General features: G+C 39.2%; 1 protein-coding gene across 5 annotated transcripts in view; it reads right to left on the bottom strand.

Annotated features, from left to right (window-relative positions):
- Positions 1–1,723: 1,723 nt before the first annotated feature.
- Positions 1,724–24,465, bottom strand: part of RIC8B (RIC8 guanine nucleotide exchange factor B) — a 111,733-nt gene continuing 88,991 nt past the window's right edge. Inside the window, exons 9-13 of one of the 5 annotated variants that reach the window (XR_008681711.2) lie at positions 19,159–19,278; positions 16,159–16,242; positions 11,902–12,040; positions 11,080–11,256; positions 1,724–5,205 (exon numbers count right to left, since the gene is read on the bottom strand). Coding sequence is in view for 2 of the 5 variants with exons in the window: in XM_055394258.2 (XP_055250233.1) it covers positions 5,094–5,205; positions 19,159–19,278 (232 nt within the window). In the remaining 3 variants the exon portion in view is untranslated. Of the gene's footprint in view, positions 5,206–11,079; positions 11,257–11,901; positions 16,243–19,158; positions 19,279–24,465 lie in introns of all 5 variants that reach the window. The other 4 variants (XR_008681710.2, XR_008681712.2, XM_055394258.2 and 1 more) reach the window with 4 other exon arrangements.

Below are 24,465 nucleotides of genomic sequence, written 5' to 3'. Positions count from 1 at the left end.
ACATTGCTGCTGGCATCCTGTACACTTTGTCCAGGCTCACACTGTGGGCACTTTGAGGACAGGGACTTTCAGTTGTGTTTGTGTCCCCAAGAACCTTGAACAGTGCCTGTGCATGCTAAGTCACTTCAGTTGTGCATGGTACATGGTAAATGCTCAGTGAATATTTACTGGACACACCAGTGTGGATTGGTGTGCTTGTGAGTATGGGCCTTTCTTTGAGACTCGCAGGGCTATGGTATTCTATGCAGTGGGGGGATCTGGAAATGGAGTGAGGAAAAATGTGTTAACGTTATTTTCCAATTCTGTTTTTCCTATTTCAATCTCTTCTGAAATGTTTTTCTCTCAAATAAGACTTTATTGCATTTTTTTCTGATTACAGAAGCAACGTATAGCATAGTATTTACACAGATATCATGTAGGTTTGAGTTCAAATTTTGCTGCTTATTGTCTGTGTGCCTCGCACATAGTACCTAACATCTTTATGCCTTATTTTTCTCATCTGGAAAGTGGGAATTATTCTAATAGTACTTACCTCATAAGATGGTCATGAAGATGAAATTAGTAAGTGCTCATAAAGTGTTTAGCACAGTGTCTGGCACAGTAATTATTCAGGAAGTATATAGGCTATAATTATGTTCAATGCAGAAAAGGTACAGGTCTGTGAGACCTGGATACAGTAGAGCTGGAGACTAGGGCCCGGGATCTTCCCTGTGTTACATTAAAGGAAAACACAAATCGGACTCCAGAAGCCTCAGAGAATCATTTTGATTTTTTAAGACAGGCTTTCTCAACCAGGGTTCATCTGAACCACTGAACTCTGGACTGGAGTGACAATTTTTTCCTCTCTGTCAAGGATGCTATGTAGCTAACACCATTCTAGATGTACAGAAATGTTGGTTCACCGTGTACAATGCATGATTCAGGAACTGAGGCTTAATCTCCTCACCCCTTCCTTAAGAAAAGGCTGTTCTGAGTCTTCTTAAAGACTGGGTGCTGGGAGTCGGCAGTGTGTCAGTCACATCCTCTCTAGAAACCTGTCTCCTTGAATCTTCTCACTTAGGGCAGTTGTCAGAAATCTCTCCCTCCTGCCTCCGTCACCCATATAACTTGTCCCTAGAACACCATTCATTTGTTCCTTCTCCATATTGTGTTCATCACCTACCCACGAGTTTTGACAGGTGTCCCTTCACTTTTCTTGAAAGAATAACATGTGTCTCCCCATCCCTGGGTAGCCCCTTTCGCTTCTGCTATTGCAGTAAAGAATAGCTCCAAAAAATGTAATGTCAGTAACTGGATCACACCATAGTAAACATGATTGACATCTTTTTTTTTTTTCTACATGCAGACTTCTTAAAGTCAGCTAGATACCTTGCTCTTTTCAAATGCCTCTCCTTAACAAAAATTATAGAATCATCTAGGCACTTTATCTAGCTGTGTCATGATCTGTGCCACCAAGGCTCCTGCTGGACTGTGTATGGCAGAGCTAGTCCGCTCTTCCTGGTGCCCATTCCCCTTTCCTGCAGCTCTGCAGTGCTGACAAGGCCCATGCTGCCTCCCAGAAAGGCAGCAGGCCCTGATTTTTGTGGGGAGGAGGGATAGGTCATGATGTCTCCTCCATTAGTAAGGAAGAATAATACTGGGTAAGCAATTACTACTGTTTACCACAATGCATATAATGGAATATCATATAGCCATTAATTTTTGAAGAATATTTATTGACATGGGAAAATGCTTACAGTATGTTAAAGAAGAAAGCAGGATACAAATCTGTAAATACAGCATGATCCCAATCTAGTAGTAAAATAAATTATATACGCATAGAAAAAACACAGGACGGAAATACACTGAAACATTAACAGAGACTATCTCAGGTGGTGGGTTGTGGGGTGAATGATTAACTTTAGTATTTTCTGTATTCTCCAGACTTTCCACAATGAAACGTATTATTTTTAAAATCCGAGGGGGAAGGAAAGTCAACATAAGAGACATCTAGTACTGGGAGGCAGCAAGACTGATGGTCATGAGGGGAGGTTGCAAGTATACCACCTCTGCCCACATCTTTGTTTATAAAGGAGGGACAGTAAGGTCCATCCTGTCCATCTCTCAGGACCAGTGGGTGTGGGAAAGGGGCTTGAAAGGGCCTCAGGTATTTGCTGATTGTTACTCTAAAGCAGCAGCTCAAGTGCCTTATGTTTGAACTTGCTTCCCCATACTCTGTTTTAAAGATTGGGAGGGATGTGGACACAGGGGCCTGCAGAGCGCAGTTGCAGGTCACTGAGCCAGGACATGTCGAGGGTCACGGCAGGGGGGCGGTGTTGGGGAGCCTGCAGCCCTAATCTCTGACCTAAAGGATTCCACGCCCTTATCTGAAATTCAGTACTAACTGAGCAAGTTTCCTGCTCATACTTCTTCATTTGAGTCACCTCCCTACTCAATAAGTTCTTTAAACCAGTTATGCTGAAACAGTTATTGCTTAAAATGGCCTGAGAATTACCAGTCCCCCAGCATTCCAGAGTCATAAGGAGGCACAAGGTGGACCCCCGTGGGCAATATAAAGGGGAAGGTGAGGTGCTGGGGGGTCAGGCCAGCCCGAGTTGGAGTCTTACTTGCTGTGTGATGTTGGGTAACTTACTGTGCTTTCCAGAGATGATCTCTAACATGAGATGCGATGAGGATACACAAGATAAAGATACATAAAAAGCCCAGCACAGAGCATGCAATCAACAGATGTTGGTTCTCTTTCCATGTGCAAGATGAAGTCACTTTCATCTTCTCCCTCTGCAAATTCTCTCTTCAAAACAAAGCCTAGTGCCCAGCATAGAGAAATTAAAAATGAAACAGAACTCACTGAAAACAGAAGAGCACAGCAACTAAAACAAGACTATTCAAACACTAACTCTGCATAAAGCTGGCAAGATGGTATTTCATTAAACATGTCTTCATTTAGGTAAGCGACACTCATGCCAAAGCTATTTGATTGCAGAAATTATAAAAATATCTTAAAAATGCATTTGTAGAATGAAGTAACAAAAATACTTAAAATTCTTTTTTCTAAATTTTTTTTCAATTAATCTAAAATTATGAATTACCAAGTTTCACTTTATTTACTGTTAAAACATGGGTTGCCCATAACTTCTACTCCAGTTATTTTGGATGAAAATCCTAAAATGTATTGTGTTCTTTATAGTCTTTTTATAGAGTATTCTGGATTTAACTTTTTTTAAAAAGAAACACAAGGTCATCATTATGAGAATTAGTTTACAGGCCATACTATTGTACAGATACTTTCTGGGTCAACAAGAATGTCCTTTGGGAAACAGATGGTCCCAGACCTATGATGCCTCAAGTAGTTCTCATTCTCCCTACATTTCCTATCCAGTTTTCAGTTGGATTTTTGCTTTCAGTAGGTCTGCCTTCCATCCAACAGCCTCCTCCTTTGCCATTTTTTTTTTCCGGTGGACTTGAAAGTCAGATAACTAAACATGTTAGAAATATATGCAAATTTTAGTAAAGAGGCAAAAAGTGAGAGATTCTTGAGGTTCTCACGTAGAAATAAATTGTAAGAAACTGACATCTCTTTTGGCAGCTCAAAGGCCTTTTAAAACTGAATTCCTGATTTGTACTTTTGCCAGAGAAGTGACTTCTGGATAAATGACATTTCACTAATACTCTGTATACTGTATCCTTAGAAAAGCTATTTATTACAACTGAGATAATAGATGTAAAAGCACTTTAAAAAAGCATAAACTGTGAAATAGTATTGTTTACCCCAATAAACAATAAATAGTATTGTTTATAAAGAAACACACACAGATGGCTAAATTGAATCAACCCCAATGTTTTATTTAATTTAAAGTTTTAAAAGGCAGTGGTTAAGCACATTATGTGTATATATATATGTATATACATACATACATATATATATATATAAGAGGAAACCAACCCCTTTTCAACTTTAGCCATTGATTAACTAGGCCCACTGTCTATTGCATGATTCATTTTCTACTTTTTCATATGACCAATCTGTTTTACCAAAGTAAAAACAGCCTTAATCAGTTTAACAGTAACTATTTGTGTTTCTTTTTTAAATAAATAAAGTTACCATTAAACTGATCACATGTGGTAGAAAGGCAGAACACACACAAGCACACACAGTCCCCGATTTAAAACATGTGACGTATGAATGACCTATAATGTACAAATGGGTGCTGCTGTCTCCTCCACCCTCAGCAGAGGCCACAAAAGAACTCCCAGTACCCAGGGGTCCCCATTCCCTCTTCCGGGCTGGAGGGTATGTTTTCCTGGCACCCCTATGTTAGACCTCAGAATGCATGCTCCCCATGCAGCAATACAGATGGGGGTTCAGTTCTATGGTACTAGTGTTCAGGTTATTAGGGAATAAATAGGCATTGGTAGCTGCCTCAGAACTAAACCATCCTTTGTAACTTTATAGGGAGAAATGTATTCTGAAGTTCTAGATAACTGACATACAAACTTTTTTGAATGTAATCAGTTTGCAAGTCTGGGACTGTGTGTGGGTGTGTGTGGGTGTGTCTATAGATTTATACAAAACTGAAATGAAGTGAAGAGTGGGGCTAGGCCTATGGAGCAGCTGCTTGGCTTCCATTCACTCAATCCTGATCTAAAGGGTCACTTGCCTCAGCCCCTTTTAGCAGCTCATTCTGCTTCTCATGTGCCTCCGTCTCTGGAGAGACTCAGAAAGGGCAGCTCACACAAGTGAGAGGAAGGACACAGCTAAATCTTCTGTTAAGAATCTTGGCAAACAGAACTGCCAGATTCAACCAGGGCTGCTTTATAGAGTGAAGTCATTCAGTTCTATCTTGACAGAATGGAATTTTTTTTTTCCTGTTCCTAGTCCCTGCAACTCCATCTAACTGCAGCTCTGTATGAATGCCTCAATATCGCAAAAACACAGGATCACTTCTTAAATACGCTGGATTCTCAATGAGTAAACCAGTTAATGTGTTTCTAGCCAAAGCAAGGGCATATATGTTTTAGAGAAAAGATTCCCCTGGAGCTACAGAGAAAAGATGCTGATAAAAGCAATACTGAGAGTTGAGCAGGTGATGCTTTCAGTCTGTGTCAGAGCTGGTCTCCTCGATGACAGAGTACTGGTTGAGTGCTTCCTCCAAAGGCGTTATTGTCCCATCAGGTTTTAGTCCCATTGGTTTAAGCAACTCCTCTCTGGAAAAAGAGATAAAAGAGAGAGAAAAAAGTATTCACCAGCATCACACACACACCCTCCCCCCGCCCAAATCCACATCCTTAAAAAAAAAAAAAAAAAAGTCTTTAAAAACCAAAGTATTTTTCCTCAAGCTCTCTCTGTGTGTTTGTAACAGGAAAGATGAAAGGGGTATGGAAAGAAAAAGAGGGAGATAAAAGACTTCATTCACACAGGCCATACCTACTAAGCCAATTAAAAGTATGAAAAGTCAAGGTCTAAATGGGCTCAGGACAAGGAGCAGGTCTCTTCTGTTTTTAATAATTAACTTTTTTTTCTTTTGTGGATTTAAGTGAAGTTGAAGCTGCCAAAACTTCACCTGTCCCAGTGGACCAGCCATGTAATTAAATGGCTGATTTGATATGTATGGATTTCATTTAATGGAATAAATCTGCCATTTGATTTTTCCCTCTCCAGTCTCTAGTGATACATAAGTACTTATTGATTTCAAATCAGTTGGCCTTTCCCAACTTTCTCCCTCCCTTTTCTTTCCTTCTTTCTCTCCTTCTTTTTTAAAAAAACACCATTGCTTTTGTTTGTGGCAGTTTAATTATGGGATTGACAGCCATTTTAATCTCTTCAAAGCTCCCCAACTGCCTCTCTTCAGCTAATCCAATTATATCTACTCCAAAAGTTACAGCCTCATCTAAAGATGATTAATTATTGACTAAGCCAATCAAAAAGTGTTAGGAAAGATTTATTTAATCTTTTCATGGGCTCTTATTTATTATATGGAGATTATGGTGAATGTACCTGTTGAGCTGCTAACTCTAGTCCTCCTCCCATCCCAAAAAGTCAGCAGTGCACTCTAAAAGGAGTCTTGAAGAGCACAAGCTGCTTAAAACTTATTTCTCACAGAAACGGGCATCGCCCCCTAAAAACATGTCTACAGCAAGAACCCACATGGCAGCAATTGTAATGCTGGTAGGAGCTAGAGTGAAGGAAAATAATAAAGCCTCCTCTCCCTCTGCTTCCTTGTGGTTGCCCCTCAGGCCAGCACAAAGAAGGGCTCCCTCCTGGGAAGGGCCAGCCACACAACCGCATGCTAGTGTTACAAGTGCAGAGAAACTTCTGGGGAAGGGGAAGAACAGCTCAGTGGTCACTGGATAAGCCAACAGGAGCCTAATCAAGCAGCTCTTACCAGAAGACTACTGCTGAGAGTCTGAAGACTCTATTAATATGGATGGTTGACTGGTTAAATTGAGGTTGCTAAATATTTATAAAGTAGGAAATGTGTTTCGTGATCCCAGAAATGGGGTCAGAATCATAGAACTTAAAGCGGCCTTAGAGATCATTTAGTCCAACTCCCTTGTTTAATAAAGGAGACTGAGTGACTTACCCAAGGTCACGTATCTAGTGGCAAAGCTGGACCTGGGACAGTCCCTGAATCCCAGTCCAGGGCTCTTTGCACCTCTGGATTAACTGCTCTAACTGTACTGAAGGAACACACTCTGAGCAACAACTATGCTGTGTCATAATACTGGGGAGAGAAGGAAGGCCAGGCACAGCTGCTGCCCTTGAGCAGTGGGGGAAACATACACATGGAAAATAACTTAGGACATAATGGGGTAAATGCTGTAACAGGATCAGGAACAAATGAAATCACAGCTCCTGAGATGAAGCATCGATCTAATAATCGCCTGGGGAAGTTGGGAGCAGCACCTCCAGGGAGGTGTCCTATGCCAGGCAAAGATGGCACAGGACTTTTCTGGCAAGGGAGACTGTGTGGAGGACTCTGTATGGTCCCGCCTACTTGTGATTGTTTGTGTAGACCTTTCTGGATTGTGTCAATTTCTTTCTCTGCTCTCAAGCTGGGAAAGGGCCCAGCTTGGGCCCCAGTTTGGGGAGGGGTGAGGTTCAGTGAAGGAGCAGCAGGAAGTAAGTCTCCAAGGGCAGTTTGGGGTCTGGGAGTCAAGTGTCTTGAATGTCAAAGTAAGCAGCTTGGGTCCTAGCCTGTAAGGAATGCCCAGCCAGGGTTGGTTTTTAGGGAAGAATCTCTGGCAGCAGTGCAAAGACACATCGGAATAAGGGAAACTGTGGCAGAGAGACAAGTCACAAGGATGTCACTGTAACAGTGCGTGTGAGAGGAGACAAAGTTGGATTGTGGTTGTGGGAAGAAAAGGCATCACTTCCAAGGTAGAGCTGTCATCCACTGGGAGGGCAGAGTTGGTAAAGGGGAGTGAGGAAGAGTGTCTCTATGGCTCCCAGCTCAGATGACCATGTGGATGGTGACCATTCATTCAAGCAAGAGCACCGCAGATGGAGCAGATTCTGGGGGACGGGGGGAGACACTGACATCTCTCAGGACAGGGAAGAACTCTGCATGACAACCAGGTAGAAATGTTTAGCGGAACTAGAGAACAATCTGCTTCCACTGAAACGTCTCTCTAGCACCATTCATACTACACATCTGTACTTTAGTAACAATTCCTAGTTTTGGTTGTCCTGAAGGATTTTGTGATACTGGACACTGTTTACTATTAATCAATACAAAAGGAGAAGGGGACCACCTTCTGGGGTGAAACATTAAGGGATCAGAAAGTTCAAAGGTTTGAAGGGGTTGGTGACTGCAGGAACAGTAAGGTGGGGTAGGGTGAAGGGTATGGGTGGGTGGAATGGGATCAGTAGATGAGACTGTATGAATTCTACCAAGATAGTGATGAACTGCTGGGGGGCCATGCCATCACTCCTAATATTTCTTCATTTCTCTGGTAACAGAATGATACTGGGGCTAGCTACCAGCTTGCACAAAGTAGCCAGTACTTTCTCATCCAAACCCAGGAGGAATATTTTCAAATCAAATCCATAGGTTTCACCCCTACTCCCTAATCCAATTTTATAATAGAAATAATTTAAAACATTACAAAAGTTTTATGGCCAAATTATGAAAATTCATCTATGGAGTAAAGGGGCTCATATTTTAACTCTCACTTGTGAACTATTCTTCTCAAGGCTTTATTTTTTGGATTTTCTGTATCACCCCTCTACTAACATAGATGCTCCTCTAAGGATATGAATTATTTTCTTTTTCACATGGCTATAGTATGCTATAGGATGTCTTGTCTTATGGACACTCCTGTAGGAGAGGTGTCAGTGATAACTGGCCACATAATTATGCATTCATGCAAATAAATTAAGGCGGCAATGCAATACACTGGAAAGAACAAAAAGGTCTAGAGTCAGGAAGTCTCTTTGAAGTCCTGGCTCTTCCACTTACCAGTTGTGTGATCTTGGGCAAGTCTCTGGGTCTCTGTATTCCCATCTGTGAATTGGGGATAATAATACTAGCTCTACCTACCTACTTTCTAGTGATGACTTAAGGGGTTATAGTACTAGCAGTGGTAGTAGTAACAGCAACAATAATAGTGTAGATGAAAGAGTTCTATGAACTGTAAAGGAGTCCTAAATATTTATTAGTTGTTATTGTGGTATAGTGAAAGGCGTATAAAAGTTTTGGAATCAGACCTAGGTTCTACAGCAGTAAGATCTTGAACTCTCTGAACTTCAGTTTCCTTATCTGTAGAATTGGGATAGGAATACCCATTTCACTGAATCGTCATGAGGGTGAAAGGTCATTATACATATGAAGTACATAATGCAATGGCTGGGATGTAGTTGGAACCCATGAGATGCATTTCCTCTCCTTTATGTGCTTATGGAAGGAAGGTTTCCACAAGATTGTTAGGGCACTCTTTGGGAATAAGTGGGGGAAGAATATGCAGAAGCAAATAAAAGACATGGTCCCTGTCCTCAAGAAGCTTTTAGTCAGTTCAGAAGGTAAAACACACACACATTAAACAATATTAAAGGAATTACAGAACAGCAGATCAACAAGCTTGAGATGATTAACAGGCAGAGCCCTGCTTTCCCTAGCTTGACAGTTCAATACACCCTTACTGTATTTGAAATTTATTTAAAGGTGATTTCTCATCCTGTTTGGGAATGGAAGGAGACAGGATCACTTACAGATATGTGACTATTTTCTCTTATGGACCCCGAGGCTTACTTTTCAAACCCCTATCCTAACGATTCTGATCTTCCTCTCTATCATATAACAGCCCACAAATACCAAAATGAATTCTTTGATATAGAAACTTACTCATAAAAGGTCTGAAAAATGACCTGGTTATACTAAACTGCTTCATTTAGTAAGATCTGTTGTATTTAGATCAGCAAGATGTGGACAGAATGGGAAGCATTAATGAATACCACAGAACTGTTATTCCACCAGTCATACGGGCTATGTACACGTGGGAGGGACACGGAGGAGGTGGGGATGCTGATCACAGGCTCCTGGCAGGAGATGGATTCAGGGCCAGACTGTAATGGCAGTGATGGACATAGATTCATGGGGAGAAAGGCATCCCGAAGCAGAAGATTAGTAAAGCAAAGGCACAGAAGCGAGAGTTAGTTGTGTGCAGGGACTGGCAAGCAGGCTGGCTTGGCTGAGATAAAGGAAAAATAAAGCTCAAGACAGATATGGGGTACAAGAGGATTTGGATGGAGACTTTGCAATCCTGGGCTGACAAGTCTGGGTTACAGTACAGAGATATTTTGTCTTCTATTTCAAGGGTCCCATATTTTAAGACTATTTATTAAAAATAATTCTTATTACAAAGGCTGAAAGCTATAAAACAATATTGCTTTGATATATTAAAAAGAAAATATTCTACACTGTATTCATTTTCATATCCCTATGTGTCTAGCACAGTGCCTTGCAAATGGTAGATCCTCAATAAGTATTTATGAACTCAATTTAGATGCAGTTGCTATTATCTTGTATTTTCACAGAAAGGAATGGTACAGTGTTTTATGTGACTCCTAATAAACAAACCCTGACCAAGACAAAAGGTTCACTTTCACCACCAAGATTTACAATTAGGAAATGTATTAGCATTCTACAGGGAATTCTGCATGATGCTTTCCAGGGATTTCTCATTCTCTACTGACTTGAGCAACTTGAGGACAGAGTCCATGTCTTATCTGGCTGTGATCTGCAGTATCTAGGATGGGCACATAATAGGTGCTCAGTAATGTTCTACTGAAAGAATATAATACATGGGTCATAGCATAAATGGACAATGGTAGAGAACCATTTGTGATGAGTCATCCTCATACTATTTTAACTGTAATTACTTCCCTGATGAGTCAATGTCATCAGGCATTCTGACCGTCCAGAAATCAAGGCCCTCTTTGTGCCATACAACCTGGAATTTCCAACCACTGATTCATGTAGACTCAGCTGCTTACATATGGGGCACCAGTTGGTCTAGTCTCAGATTGTCCACTAACATGCTAGGTGTCCTTGGGCAAGTCATTTCCTTCTCTGGGCTTGAGTCTCCCCATCTATAAAATGAAGGGGTTGGACAAGATGATCCCTAAGATTCTATTCTAATTCCAAGAGTCTAAATATTAGGTTACTAAATAATTATGATCTACTTAAAAAGCTGCTAGGTTTTTAAGACACTAAAACTGCTAGGCTTTTGTTTCTAATCAAGATCTTCTAGACCTAAAAGTCAAGCACAGCAGCCTACCTGTCATTGACATACACCAAGACCACAAGTCCTTTCTGCAAAGCTACCAGCAAATGATTAGAATGATTCCAAAAATAAATCAAAGCAATGGCAAATGTTACAAGGATGGATCTAAATTCAATCATGGCCCTCAATAAACAGGCCAATTCATGAAGAGTTACTGGTCCTAAATTATGACGGTCCCATCTAAAAAGGATGGCTAGGTGTTAGATATATGTAGATCATGGTTAAACGAAGATACTGTATACTGAAATGTGCATCAGGGTTAAGATATTCACATAGCAATAACTCCTTCATACTTACCTTCAATGCTATACACAGGCCTTAACACAAGTTAAGACTGCCCTCGTTATCATCAAAAAGTACAGTGATGTCTACTGGATAAAGAGCCCATTCTAGGCACTGTGACAGTATCATGGCGGGCTTCTCATCTGATCAGGCATCTGGCCAGGGAAGAGATAAGCCTCCAAGAATGTTCAACTGGAACGAAACATCATTTAGAAATTTGATCTTACTAAACGATAAGGAACCATAATCTATAAGGGTTTGGCCAGGCACGAGGACACAGATAAAGCACGTCCAAGAAAGGAAACCTTATTTTGCCCCAGCCTAACCCTTAGGACTGCTAACGGAAACCAAAAAGTACTTTTTTAAAGGTTTAGGGGTGGGAGATTATGGAATTTATACCATATTTAAAGTTTTATAGTCTGTCTTTTTTTCCCCAGATATAGTTCCACATTTTCCTGAGCCACCATTTCCCTGTAAGTATGCTCCTCTGGGATGCCTGGGCTTATACAACCTCTCAGGACCTTAGAGAAGGCTCCACTTTTTAGACTTCTGGTTCCTACATAACTTTCCCCCAGAAATGACAGTGCAATATTGGGGCTCAGATACTAACATACCCAATAGCACATTATAGAACAGGCCAGATGTGTATGTGTATAAAACACCTTACTTGACCTGGAAACAAGAGAATACTCTTGCCCAAAGCACATGTTTTTGTGCAATACAAACAAAGCATTCAATTCAAGTGTACTTGTTGAAAAACAGGACATAATTAAGCAGTTGGTAAAATGCATTCTTGTTTCCCACTTGCAGATCTCCCAAGAGTCCCTTCGAATTTACCTATACGAGTTTCAGCTTCCCGCTTGCCACTTAGCTTGATAACGACTCAAAAATCATTCCCTTGTTTTCAAGGGCTCTTCTTTCTTGTCTGCTCTGTGTACTACAGGGCAGTATTGACACATGGAATTAATGACAGGGTCTGTAATGAAACAACAGTCATGCAAACACCAGTCTGCTCTTTTGATAAAACAGCATGTTAGAGACCTATTCACCTCCCTCTAATTGAGTACTGCATAATAGTTCCAATCCTTTTATGTAACATATTTTGTTCTATGATTAGAAAAGAAGAAAAAGGGGGAACCTATGAAGCATTGTTTCCTTCAATCACCCCCTGATTAATTCTGATTTTAATGAGGGTGGCTGTTATTTAGGCAGGTTCTGTTACATACTTGTTTTGTTGACTTCTGTACAATGTATAACAAAACCCAGGATGGGATAATTGGGAACCATTTCTTTGGCACAGGGATTCCTGTTCTTAATGTAAGGTTGGCTTGGAAAAAAAGAACCCTGACATTTAAAATTAGCCATTCTGTATTTAATTCCCTTTCACATTTGGAAGATAGGATGAAAATTAGTATATAAATGAAGCATTTTAATTAACAGAGCTTTTCCAAAAATGCCTGCTGTAACGGAGTCTGTGAGAGCCTGGAGAAGGAAGCTCTGTAATCTTTGCTATAATTCTGAGAGTGCATCTTATTTCAATACTTCAGCATCAACGGAATAGTCCATAATCTATTAAGGTACAATGGATTTCCTCAAAACTTGTGATATTCTGAAGTGTTTTAAATGCTTCAAGAAATTAATACAACTTTTGGCACTAGTTAAATGTTTAGTTATATACCATCAGAGCATGTTCTTTGCTGATCCTTCATCTTTCAGTATAATCTTCCATCTGATGGCTTCCTAGTGCTGAAGTTATACTCATCTTTTACTAAGCCACTAACCAATAGGTAGGAGAGGTATGGTGGCTTTTCTGTACCAAATCTGAGGTCTTCAAGCTCCTTTTTTCAAAAACATTTCTGAGACCCTTCCCTTAGCCTCACCATCATGCTTTGGGATTGGGTACAGTTGGGAAGTTAAAATATATAACATAAAAGTATCATTCCCAAGAGAAATGGATATGGCACATTGTCCACACCATGCATGTCCTTCCATTTCGGGAGTTGAATAAACAGGTAACAGCCTTGTAAATAGGGAAGACTTTCTAAAGTTAATTTTCTTCATATGATCACACTGAATGTAAGAATCTATCAGAATATTCTCTTTTCAATATAATTAAAATATTTTGTATTAACATAGAATCATAGCAGTTTTACTGGTTTCCTTCATATGAAGCTGTTTTTGTTTTTGATATAAGCTGCTTAGGATCTGACTTGATATTTGAGAAAAGCTCAATTATGGAATGAAAACGCAGGAATGGCCTCCAAATCTTAATTTTCTTCTCAGGTAAATATGCTTACTATCTATCTTTGTCCTTTGAATCTATTTAAAATTTAGAGCATCTTACTAAAGATAAACAGACTGACAAATTTGAGAGCTGTATGTTGGTAATTTTTTAAAATAACATTTAAGATTTGGAGTCTGAAGTCTAAGAACCAAATCCTATGTCATTAACAAGATGCCTGATCTTGGTTTAGATGCTTAATCACTGGTCCCATTTATGCCTCAATAAAATATCTCTTACCCTATCTAATTCACAAGGTTGTTTTCAAACTTAAAAGCAATATATAAAATATTAGTCTTTTATTATTCTCATTTCTGTTAGAAGATCACATGCAAAGCTTCTAAAAATGTGCTATCCATCTCACATTAAAGAGTATGGTTAAGAAAATATAAAGAGGTTAGGGATAGTGTTAGAAAAATAAAACTGAGTTTTACCCTTAAGTGAAGGTGATCTTTATTTCTTGGTAATTTCTCTACAGACCTTTCTATCCTGTTGTCCAAAATTAGCAAAATAAATATTAATAAGAGGTCAGCATGCCAACTGACAGTGTTGAATAAAGCAGTAGAAATGGAAGTTCTGACATGCTCTTCTCGATTAGAAAGACTTAAAAGTTAAAGGAGGAGGGTGACTAAGAGCAAGTAGTCAATGGAGATTATTCTTATTTGATGTTTCTCTAATAAACAAAAGTCATTTTGGCTAGTGCTTAAATCAAGAGCTCAAAGTAGGCATTCCTACTACAGAGTTAAGGGACAATGACTACTAATAAGCAATACAAAGATTGCTTTAGACTGCTAAGTAGATGACATCTTACTTAGAGGTGTCCAGCCAGTGGAAAGGCCCTCTTTAACCTAAAGATGAACAGTATCATATTTCTCCCTTACCACTGTAAGAGTATATTAGTTTAACTGGATCCAAGTTCCTTTAATTAAGCTTCTAAGCAAACTTGCAGTGTATTTTTAATGAGGTAGAACAGTGCTAACAGAAACATAATGTAAGCTGTATATATGTAATCTTAAATGTTCCAGTAGCCACATCAAAAAAGTGAGAAAAGATAGGTAAAATTAGTTTTAAAATAATTTGCTTAACCCAATATATCAAAAATATTATTTCAACATAAATTCATAAGAAACAATTGAGGTATTTTATATTCTCTTTTTGTACTGAGTCTTTGAATGTCTGAGTATTTTAACACTTAGAAGACATCCCAATTCAGACTAGCCATAGTCATATATGACTAGTGGTTACCATACTGGACAGTCCAGAGCTAAAGGATTTTCTGATGTAAGCAATTAAGATCATTACACTTTCGTACCCACAATAGATCTTACAATGCTATAAAAACTGGATCGTATTTCTGAAATGTACCTACAAAGCATTTCCTTGATTAACTCATCAAGGTGGGAGTAATCACAGTTGTTATTTTTATAAGCAGAGTCAAGAAATTCAGTAAAGGAAAAAATTACATAGTTATTACTTCCAGTCATAAATTACCTGTCCCAGCTTTAATAAGCTTAAAAATAATATCTGGAGACTAAAGGGGGAACTATTTCTATATTTGATACTTGCATTTATTAAGAAAGCCATATCCCACCAATACTACATAATGGCTGGCAAAAATATATTGGACAAGGAGTAGATAAGAAAGGGAAGAAATGGAAAACAATTATTTATATAGATGTAAATTTTAGAAGATTTTGATATAATTTATAAGCAAAAAGGCCATGTACCTTGTTAAACAGTGATGGGATAAGTGTGGAGTAGAAGATTAATCAGTCCTATTCCAATTAAGAAACCAAGGGGGATTAGAAAAGTCAAAACAAAACTTGAAACTTGAAGTATTACTTCCCTTGGTTAGTTTAGGCTTAAACCAGTCAATCCTCTCTCCCCTCTTCTGGAGGAGGCTGTGCTGTTATATGCAAATTGTGTGCTGTAGCTAAGGTGAATGTAATTGTATTAGCCACACTGGACTTGCTTAACCACATACAATCTGAATTCTAATCTCCCGCTTAAGTTGCAGGGACTTACATTTTTTCCAGTTCAAAAAAGAAAAGGAGAGGTGGAGAGGCAGTCCAATTTCATCCTCTTTCCCACCTCTGTTCTCACATTAACAATGTCAAATAAAGCTTTCTATAATCTCTCTGCCTCAGGCCTTAATGCTTATGTCTGACAAATATTACAATTATCATTCTATATTAAAGAAATTAGGTACCCCATTATTTAAATTAGCCACTCATGGACCAAAGTACCTTACAGAATTCCTTTCCAGACCTGAATTTTATGACATCTGGCCAAGAAATTGAACTGACAAAAGTATACTTTAAGGTCTTTAAACCATGTAGGCTATTTTATTGAGCAAAAAATTAACCTTTGATTTGGGGATCAGCTTTGACATTTCATCAAACACACTGGGAAAATCACAGGGTACAAGGCACTGTACTAGCTAGACATGATGGGATTTATAGGGTTCAGATTATTCTCAAACTCTTAAGACCTCCAGGTCCACTGCCAATCCCCTTCCCTACATCTGTCACAAACAGAATCCTTATACTAAAAAAGAAAAATCACGTGGAATACCACTGTCAGTTGGTATTCAATGGGAAGAAAATGTTTCAGCACTGATCTCTCCAGTGTCCTTGAAAATCTAGCTTAGATAAAGTTGCTAAGGTGGTGAGCAACTTGAGGCAGTGGCTATGTCCAGCCTGGAGGCAAATGGAAATATAATTTAAATTTTTCCATTGGTGGTTTTTAGTTTTGGTGGTAAATAACATCTGTACCCTACACCAGGCTCAGTAATAGTACTTGGCATGACCAACCTTAGTCATCACTTTGGTAAGTGCTTTGGCACGGGCCACTGTGGCTAACCACCATCCTGGTGCAGGTCCTTCACATCTGCTCTCCTATGGATGGAAAAAAGGGAGTGTCTAGTGTCCATTCATTGGCCACATCACCTCCAATCCTATCCTTTACTTACACGCCTTTCAAATCAGGCCCAGGAGAAAATGATTTCATTTTTGGAAAGGAAAACTAACCAGACAAAGCTACAGTAGACTCTTAGCACGTAAGACTTGGTGGGATGCAGAACATCCTTAGAGTGACAGCTGAAGGAACTAACCAATAGCACACTGCTGAAGAGGATGATTTAGGAAATATTCTGGCGAACACTGACTCTAACAGACAGACACAGTAGCACACTGGACAGAGCAAAGGTCTTGAATTCTGAAAAATGAAGTTCTTAGTCTCACTTTAGCTAGAAAGACAGTGTACGTTTTGTAAACTGTGAAAGGAAATGTGTACATTTTGTAAACTGTGAAAGGAAATGGATTTTTATCAGTCATTAGCTTGGAAATGTGTGGGGCAATTCTTCGGGCCTTGCTTCCTCTAATGATAAATCTGATAACTTAATCAGATTGTGATAAAATAACCAGAGCTCTTTGGAAGAAAGATGCACTATGTGAATAACAGAGATTTATCTTATTAACAAGAGTAAGTTTCCCTCCACCTGGAATGAATGGTCATTTCTCCATTTGTCAGTCTAACACCTCTTAAACTTCAAGGATCAACACAATTGTTACCTTCCCCGTGAAACAGTCCCTGATTCATCGCAACAGAATGAACTGCTCCTTTTCCTTGGTGCTCACAGTTCAATACAGACCTTATTTTGACATTACTTCTTTCTACCCTGCATTCTAGAATAGCTTATAGCCATATCACACACTAAAAGGTGAGTTTTCCAAAGGCAGAGACTACCACATTCACCTCTGAATCTCCCTTATCTTCCTAGCACAGTGCCTTGCACAGAGTACCTGCTTAATAAATATTCCCTGAATTTACTGATTTTAGTCTACCTTGACCTTACGGCATCTTTTTTACCTCAAAAAACAAACCAAAAACAACAGTGAAAAGAGAGAAGGAACTAAGACAAACACATAAGACGACGCATAAAGAATGGGTTCATTCTTTGCATTCCAGCTTTGGAATGCCCACTGCTGATCTCCATACAGTTCTGTCATTGACTGTTATTAATGAGAGCAAATGTTAGAAAGCACATAAAGGCAGACAATGTGAAAAAAAAAAAAACCCACCACACTTCATGGAAAAGTTGTGATTCAGGACTGTCCTCAAAATTGCCTTAACTTCAACTTGAATGACGATAAATTCATACCATCAAAGCCAATGCAAGACATATTTTGCTATGCAAAAATCAGTATCACCTTCAGATTGAGCTGGGAGTCGGCTGGATGTTTACTCATCCAGGGCAAATGGGCCAGTTGGATAGTATCTGTGTTATCTTTTAAGAACTCGTATTACTGAAATGCAATGTAAGAAAAACGAAATTTACTCAGCCTAACTAGTTCACTGTCTTCAGGCTAGTAGCTCCATTCTGGCCCTTGTTAACATTTCCCCCTCCATCTACCAGGCGGACTCTGCCGGTTCTCCTCCTAACTGCTGCAGTTACACTGCTGTGTTTCACTTGCCACATCAGATCCTTGTGAAGTACAAATCTTATTTTTATTTGTTCCTTTGCCTCCTATGTTTGCTCTAACAATATATCTTCTCTTTTACTGTAAATTCATTCAGGGTAGAAACATGTATATTCTATACAAAGTATGAAGAATGTCATATGCAAAGAGATAACAATGTCTTTTGAATATTATGAGCATGGTTAGCTGTAAATTCTAAGCTTGGGAAATTGATGGAAATTTAAAAGGAATAGCTGGAAGTCAACTAAATTCTAGTCATACTAGCTTTTTAGATATGAAGCTACTTACTTCTGTGTAAGTCTATCACATTACCAGCATCATTTGAAAACTCAAGACTCTAGAGGGTTTAAACATCCTAACTTGTCACACTCCTCATGTCAGCTCTTCCTGTTTTTGAACATTTCTGCTCTAAGCTTCCTGCTGTGCTCTTAGCCTCTGACTGTTTCTTTATTATACCTTTCCCTTTTACGGTTCACTTTCTGGCTTTACCATTCCAGCTGCTACTTCTCTTGACTGAGGGATACTAGCCTTTGCAGAGTAGTTGTGAAAAAGGAGATGACCAGAAGAAATTCACCTTCTGGTGGCAGCTGCCACCAACACACAGAAGCACTCACTCAAGACGGCTTAAAGGAGACAGTGACTCAATATATGACTAGAAAATTGAGCAATTCAGGCAAGTGTGAAAGGAATACTTTCTAATAACTCCTCCAAGATGACTAGTTACTTATTAGTATATATTATTTTCAAAACTGTCTATTTTTGGAGGGGAAGGAGGTGTGAAGCAAGAAGGGAAGGGGAAATTGTTTTTAGAATCCCTAATTAATACAAGTGCCTGCTTTCAGAAAATCCTTCATTTGAGCTATTCCTTTTCACCTTTTCCTAGACAGTTTAGAATTCTTGGTTTCAGCAGCAATCCAAAAAGAAAGAATTGCAAACTTGCACATCAAAAATGGATAAAAATAAAAAGCATCATGATTTGGAACAAAAACCAAAACAGACTAAAACGAAAAAATACAAGAAGCAGCAAAATCACCAAACCTAATTCGCAGCATCTTTTTGAAGACAGGGAGGTTAGTTGGTTAAATATCACAGTGACCTGGCAGCTACTCTCCTAGCTTTGAGAGTTGAAATGTTTAGGAACGCACATCCATAAGCGGCACATGTAGAAGAACCACAGTGGCCAAGAGAGGTCTGAACTAGTGCTGCCTGGGCCAGCCTGTTCCAATCAACATGGATTTCCAGAGTTGCTGTTCTATGGTAACTCTCAGTGAGAGAGACAAAGAAATAGAACATTTTTAGAAACCAAGCAAAAAATGGAGGGGAATACAATACCTGGAAAGTTTATCAAGCATGTTGACAAGTTTCATGGCTTCATATTCTTTTTGTTCTTCTGTCATTTCATCTATGGGGTTTGGCATTGGTTCCTCTAAATGACCAGTGATAAGATTAATGCTACAAAAAGAAAAAAAAGTTATGCTGTATGTTTTCAAATTATGCTCTTTCTATACTTTTCTGGTCCAAGTTTTAAGTTATAATAAGAAAGAGTATAATAGCCAAAAAATTGGCAGTAGCAATATTATGGTATAGAACTACTATAGGAATTTTTTTAAAAACTGACTTTTCCTACTAATTTGCTTTGGGAAGTGGGTGACAGCTAACTTGCCAGCTTTTTTTTTTTTAAGGTATGGCTACTTTCTAAAAATTGGAAGTTTGATTGGTGCCATTAGGATAAATATCCTTGGATGCACAGCTTAATTATATAGGGGACAAATGATTTCAGAGAAGAAGAAACCTATTTTGTGATACAGCATAAAACAAGTATGTCAAAAAAATTGGAAAAATGATGACAGGCTGGAATCTGAAAATGAAAGCATGCCAATTTATAATCTCAGGAAATTAGTCCATTAGTGAGACCACAGAAGGCAATGAGTGTTTAAATAATAAAAGATAAAGCAGAACAATTTTAATCAGATTTGATCTGACCTAGATGAGGAAAAAAAAAAGAAATGAAATCTAGTTTACCAAAAGACAGGTATGCCATCTGGTTTTCTGGAAATAGATTTAATAAAGTATTTAAAATGAATGTGTTCCATAAACTTTGTATGAAGTTCTAATACCAAACCAAACTATCCTCTTAATTAAAAGTCATACTATTTTTTTTTTTGAGGAGGAGGAGGTGAAATAAAAGATAATTCTTTCAATGGCTGCCAAATATCTATAGTTTAAACATCTTTCTGGATAAGCAGACAAGAGGTTATAATATTCTGTACCAGCCAAGTACAGACAGTAATGTTTTTAATGATCAAATATCCCAGCAAACAGCAAAGTGCCAATAAATTACTTTCTAGGGTTTACAAACACAAATGCTTTTAGGGGCCAGGCCTTAAGGATAGGCAGATGAGTGAACTGGTTAAGTATAAGTAACGTGGAGTATTGTGGACTACGGTAAAATGGAGAACAGTTCTAGTCTAAACAGGGAAAAAAAATCATGTGGGCCAAAACCAAGACATTGTGATAGATTACGTCCTCGAGTGGCCAGCTTGCTGGGGCCTGGCTTTAGACTTTTTACTTGGGCAAGTTGACTTCTTTAACTAAGCAGGGCTTTTCTCACATAGAGCAAGGCTAGGTTCTATAATGTTAGTAAAATTATTTCTTTTTCTACATTTCTCAGAGGCTGCCTGACAGATTTCTTGCAGAAGGACTCAGTGCTCACCATCCTCAAAAGTGAAGTTGCTCAGTCGTGTCCGACTCTTTGCTACCCCGTGGAGTAGAGCCCACCAGGCTCCTCTGTCCGTGGGATTTTCCAGGCAAGCATACTGGAGTGGGTTGCCATTTCCTTCTCCAGGGGATCTTCCCAACCCAGGGATCGAACCCAGGTCTCCTGCATTGCAGGCAGATGCTTTAACCTCTGAGCCACCAGGGAAGCCCACCCTCAAAAACTGGATCTCAAACATCTATTTTACCATTCTTGCATAAAAACCTTTGTCAAGGGCCATTAAAAAAACTTCTTTTTCCTTCAAAGCAGTGGAACCCCTCACCCTTTTAAACAAATGAAATCTACACAGAAAGCTGATATATGAAATAGATGAAAGTGGAACTGCTCAGGCAGAAGAGGGGCCAGAGATAGCCAAGGAGAGTGGGGGCCTAGAATCCCTTCTATTTGCTTCCCTTCTATCCTCACTCACTTGCTTCCTCTGAAGGCAGCCCCTAAGGCACTTTCAGGAACTCTGGGGAAACAGTCTGAAAACCTACAGGCTTGTCAGTGATTCTTAGCCTTGGCTGTAAACTGCAATCACCTGAGAAACTTTAAAGATGCGACTTGGGCCTCACCTGAAACCAAGTTTTTTCCCCTAGGCGATTGTGATACACATCGAGGTTACGACCACTGGGATAGCACCTGCCTGAGACACTCACTGTGTGCTACTGGTCCCTCTCCTGTTTGTTCGGGTGCTCATGCATGCTCAGTTGCTAAGTCGTGTCTGACTCTGTGACCCCATGGACTGTAGCCTGCCAGGCTCCTCTGTCCATGGGATTTACTAGGCAAGAATACTGGAGTGGGTTGCTACTTTCTACTTCAGGGGACCTGCCCCATCCAGGGATCAAACCCAAGTCTCCTCGTTTCCTGCATTGTCAGGTGGATTCCTTACCACTGCGCAACCTGGGAAGTGTCAGGTGCTCATAAAAGAAAAGAAAAAGGCCTCGAGTTGGTGGCCATTAACAAAAATGTTGAACAGGGTCATCATATTTCCCAAAAGTCAGGAACAAAGAGGATCCAGATAAAGCTTCTGAGAAGGTAATTTTTAAGAAGTCTTCAGATGCCACACTAAAAATGTAATTCCACCACTCATCTCTTATTTGCTTAGGCATAAAACAACAGGACATATTTTCACTGGTTTCTCTTCTGCTGCCTGTTAAATTAGAAAAACAACTAGTCTTAAAAGTAAGTACCTTTACTTACTTATTTTTAAGACTAGTTGTTTTTCTAATTTAACAGGCAGCAGAAGAGAAACCAGTGAAAATAAGTAAGTGAAGGTACTTATGGTAAGATACATGCCACTTTCCAAGCAGACAAAAGAAATACAGCCTTAGAAGAAAGTAAAAGGTAAGACAGGTGTATTAACTATTTTAGGTCATGCTCATCTATCTCTTAAAAGAAGTCTTTTCTCTTCAAGCTCAATGGAAGGGTGACAAAAAAATTAGATCCACACACTGTTTTAGAATATAATGAAATTAGCACAGGCCATCGTGTGCCTTAGGGAAAAAAATCTGTCAGGAGGATACCACAGCACATGAAGTTAGGACATGATTCCTGGATCAGGGCACATTTGATTCTTTTCTTGGTTCTTTTAAGGACTTAGTGGAAATGATGACTCTTTTCCACAAGCTGACCTCAAGTCTGCTGCTGTTAAAATGATTTAACAACTTGCTGTGAAATTAGCTACTATAGTCATACAATCCTTTGCTCACTGAGCATAAAATTCACTCTTACAGAGTAAAAACTTACCATCCTTCACCCATGTAGTAAAACATTCCAACCCCCCAAAAACACTCTGGGAATTGAGCTTTCAATTTTTTCCTTGAAAAACCATCCCCCGCCCCAAACCCCAGCCCAATACTCAGAAGAATATAAATAACCACCACCATGGCACGCAGTTGCTGAACTCTACCACTCAGTTATGGTAAAAAAATAAATTAAAATTAAAAATGCCAATATATGGGGGGCAGGAGGCAACCTTAGATACTACCTCCCTCCTGCTCCCCACTTCAAACCAATCTTATACCACCCAGAGAAAGAGAAAACAAATAATAGTCACCACCACAGCAACACAGTGAGGTTTCATAAAAGAGTATTTTCACTGAACAAATACCTGCCACCTTATAACCTTAAGAGTATAGTCTGAGATGTAAATTTCCAGGTTTCAGGATCTTAACACTGAAATTCTGGGACTGGTTTTTTGTCCAAGACTCTGGTCCTAAGATACTTCAAGTACACTAGTCGCGGTAGATATTTTATTGGGTAATTTTATATTTATCATAGTTTTTCCCACCTTGTCTCTGCTCCCGGCCCCCATATTTTCATCACTCCAACCCTAACTCTTCTGTGTGATACGTCATCAAGAATTTTGTATTATATATAATGCCATTATATGACTGCAGCTATAGGTCTGGAGACAAAAGGATTAAGACTTTTACTCTTCAAATTGTTGCTACATTTGGCCAACATCAATTGCATTATACTACTTCACTTAAAAAAAAAAGGAGCTATGAAATGTTCCCTAGGCTATAAGAAAGTTAACATCTATCTCTAAAAAACATGGGTCAAATTTTACTCCAAGCATCCTGGTTAACAAGCTGTAAAGTCAAGTCTCTGTAGAGGCTAAGGCAGATAAGATGAAAAAAGAAGACACATTATAAAATTGAAGGAGCTTGTGCCTGGTATGACAGGGGCCACAGTCACTCAACTCAGTCAGGTACCATGTGGCACTGTAGGCCTAATGTTTTTGGAACTTCCAGCTTTTCAAAAGAAGTTAGGAATCTAAATTTTCATCTGAAAGATATGAATTCTAAATTAGTTTAAGCCCTATGTAAAACAGATATTAAAAACATAAAACCAAATAACCAATGCAACATCAGGCAAGTGAAGCAAAACCTACTTGTGGGCTAAATCTAGTCTGTGGACTAACGATCTGCAACCTCTAGGAAAGGGATCAGGGTTTTTAGGAGAAGGCGTTTGTAAGTCCAGATTAAGGAAGAAGAAGACAGTGGGGTGGGAAAGAAGACATTATGTGCTCATGAAATTAGAAATATCTTTCCGGGAAAAACTCTCCATAACATCTGCCACCCATAAAACAATAAATAGAATGGAAATTTACCATACCCTGTTTTCTTGAATTCTATCCCCTGGCCCCATTTCCCAGCTAGATGTGGAGCCTGAAGAGGGCAGGGACCTCATCTGTCTTGGTTATCCTCATACTAAGAAGGGGGCTGACCAACTTAAATTTATTAACACCTTAAAAAAACTAATGTATTCAACAAAAATTTACTGAATGCCTATTGCACATGAGGCATTATTTTGGGGACATCTCAATGAATAAAAAAAAATTATCTCATGGAGTTTATCTTCTACTGGGAAAAACAGATTAAATGAATAAGTAAATTGTATGGTATGTTAGAAGGTGATAAGTGCTATGAAGGAAAAAGCGCAAGCAAGTGCGAGGTGGAGGGGTGAAGGTAGGATTGTGGCAATTTTTAATGTGGGGACAGAACAGATGTTACCAGGAAGACGATAATTGAGTAAAGACATGCAGAAGCCAAGGGAATGGCCTTATAGCTATCTGGAGAACATGCATTCCAGGCAGAAGGAACAGTCAATGCCGAGGCCTCAGACAGGAGTGTATCTGGAGCATGACAAACAGCGAATCACCGTGGTGATAGCACAGTGAGAAAGGGTACATGTACATCACTGTAAGGACTTTGGTTTTTAGCCATTGGAGAGTTCTGAGCAGTGGTAATGTCTGACTTACATTTTTATAAAGATCACGTTGGCTGCTGTGTTGAGAACTAAAAGTAAAGAATGACCAAAAAAAAAAGTAAAAAGTAAAGTAAAAAAGGTAAAGAATGACAAAGATAGAAGCAACA

The sequence above is a fragment of the Moschus berezovskii genome, chromosome 6 (assembly GCF_049115385.1).
Source record: "Moschus berezovskii isolate FMDL1 chromosome 6, NW_MosBer_1.0, whole genome shotgun sequence".
NCBI lineage: Eukaryota > Metazoa > Chordata > Mammalia > Artiodactyla > Moschidae > Moschus > Moschus berezovskii.
The sequence above is the reverse complement of the archived record's forward strand: the minus strand, read 5'-3'. Positions and strand labels throughout refer to the sequence as shown.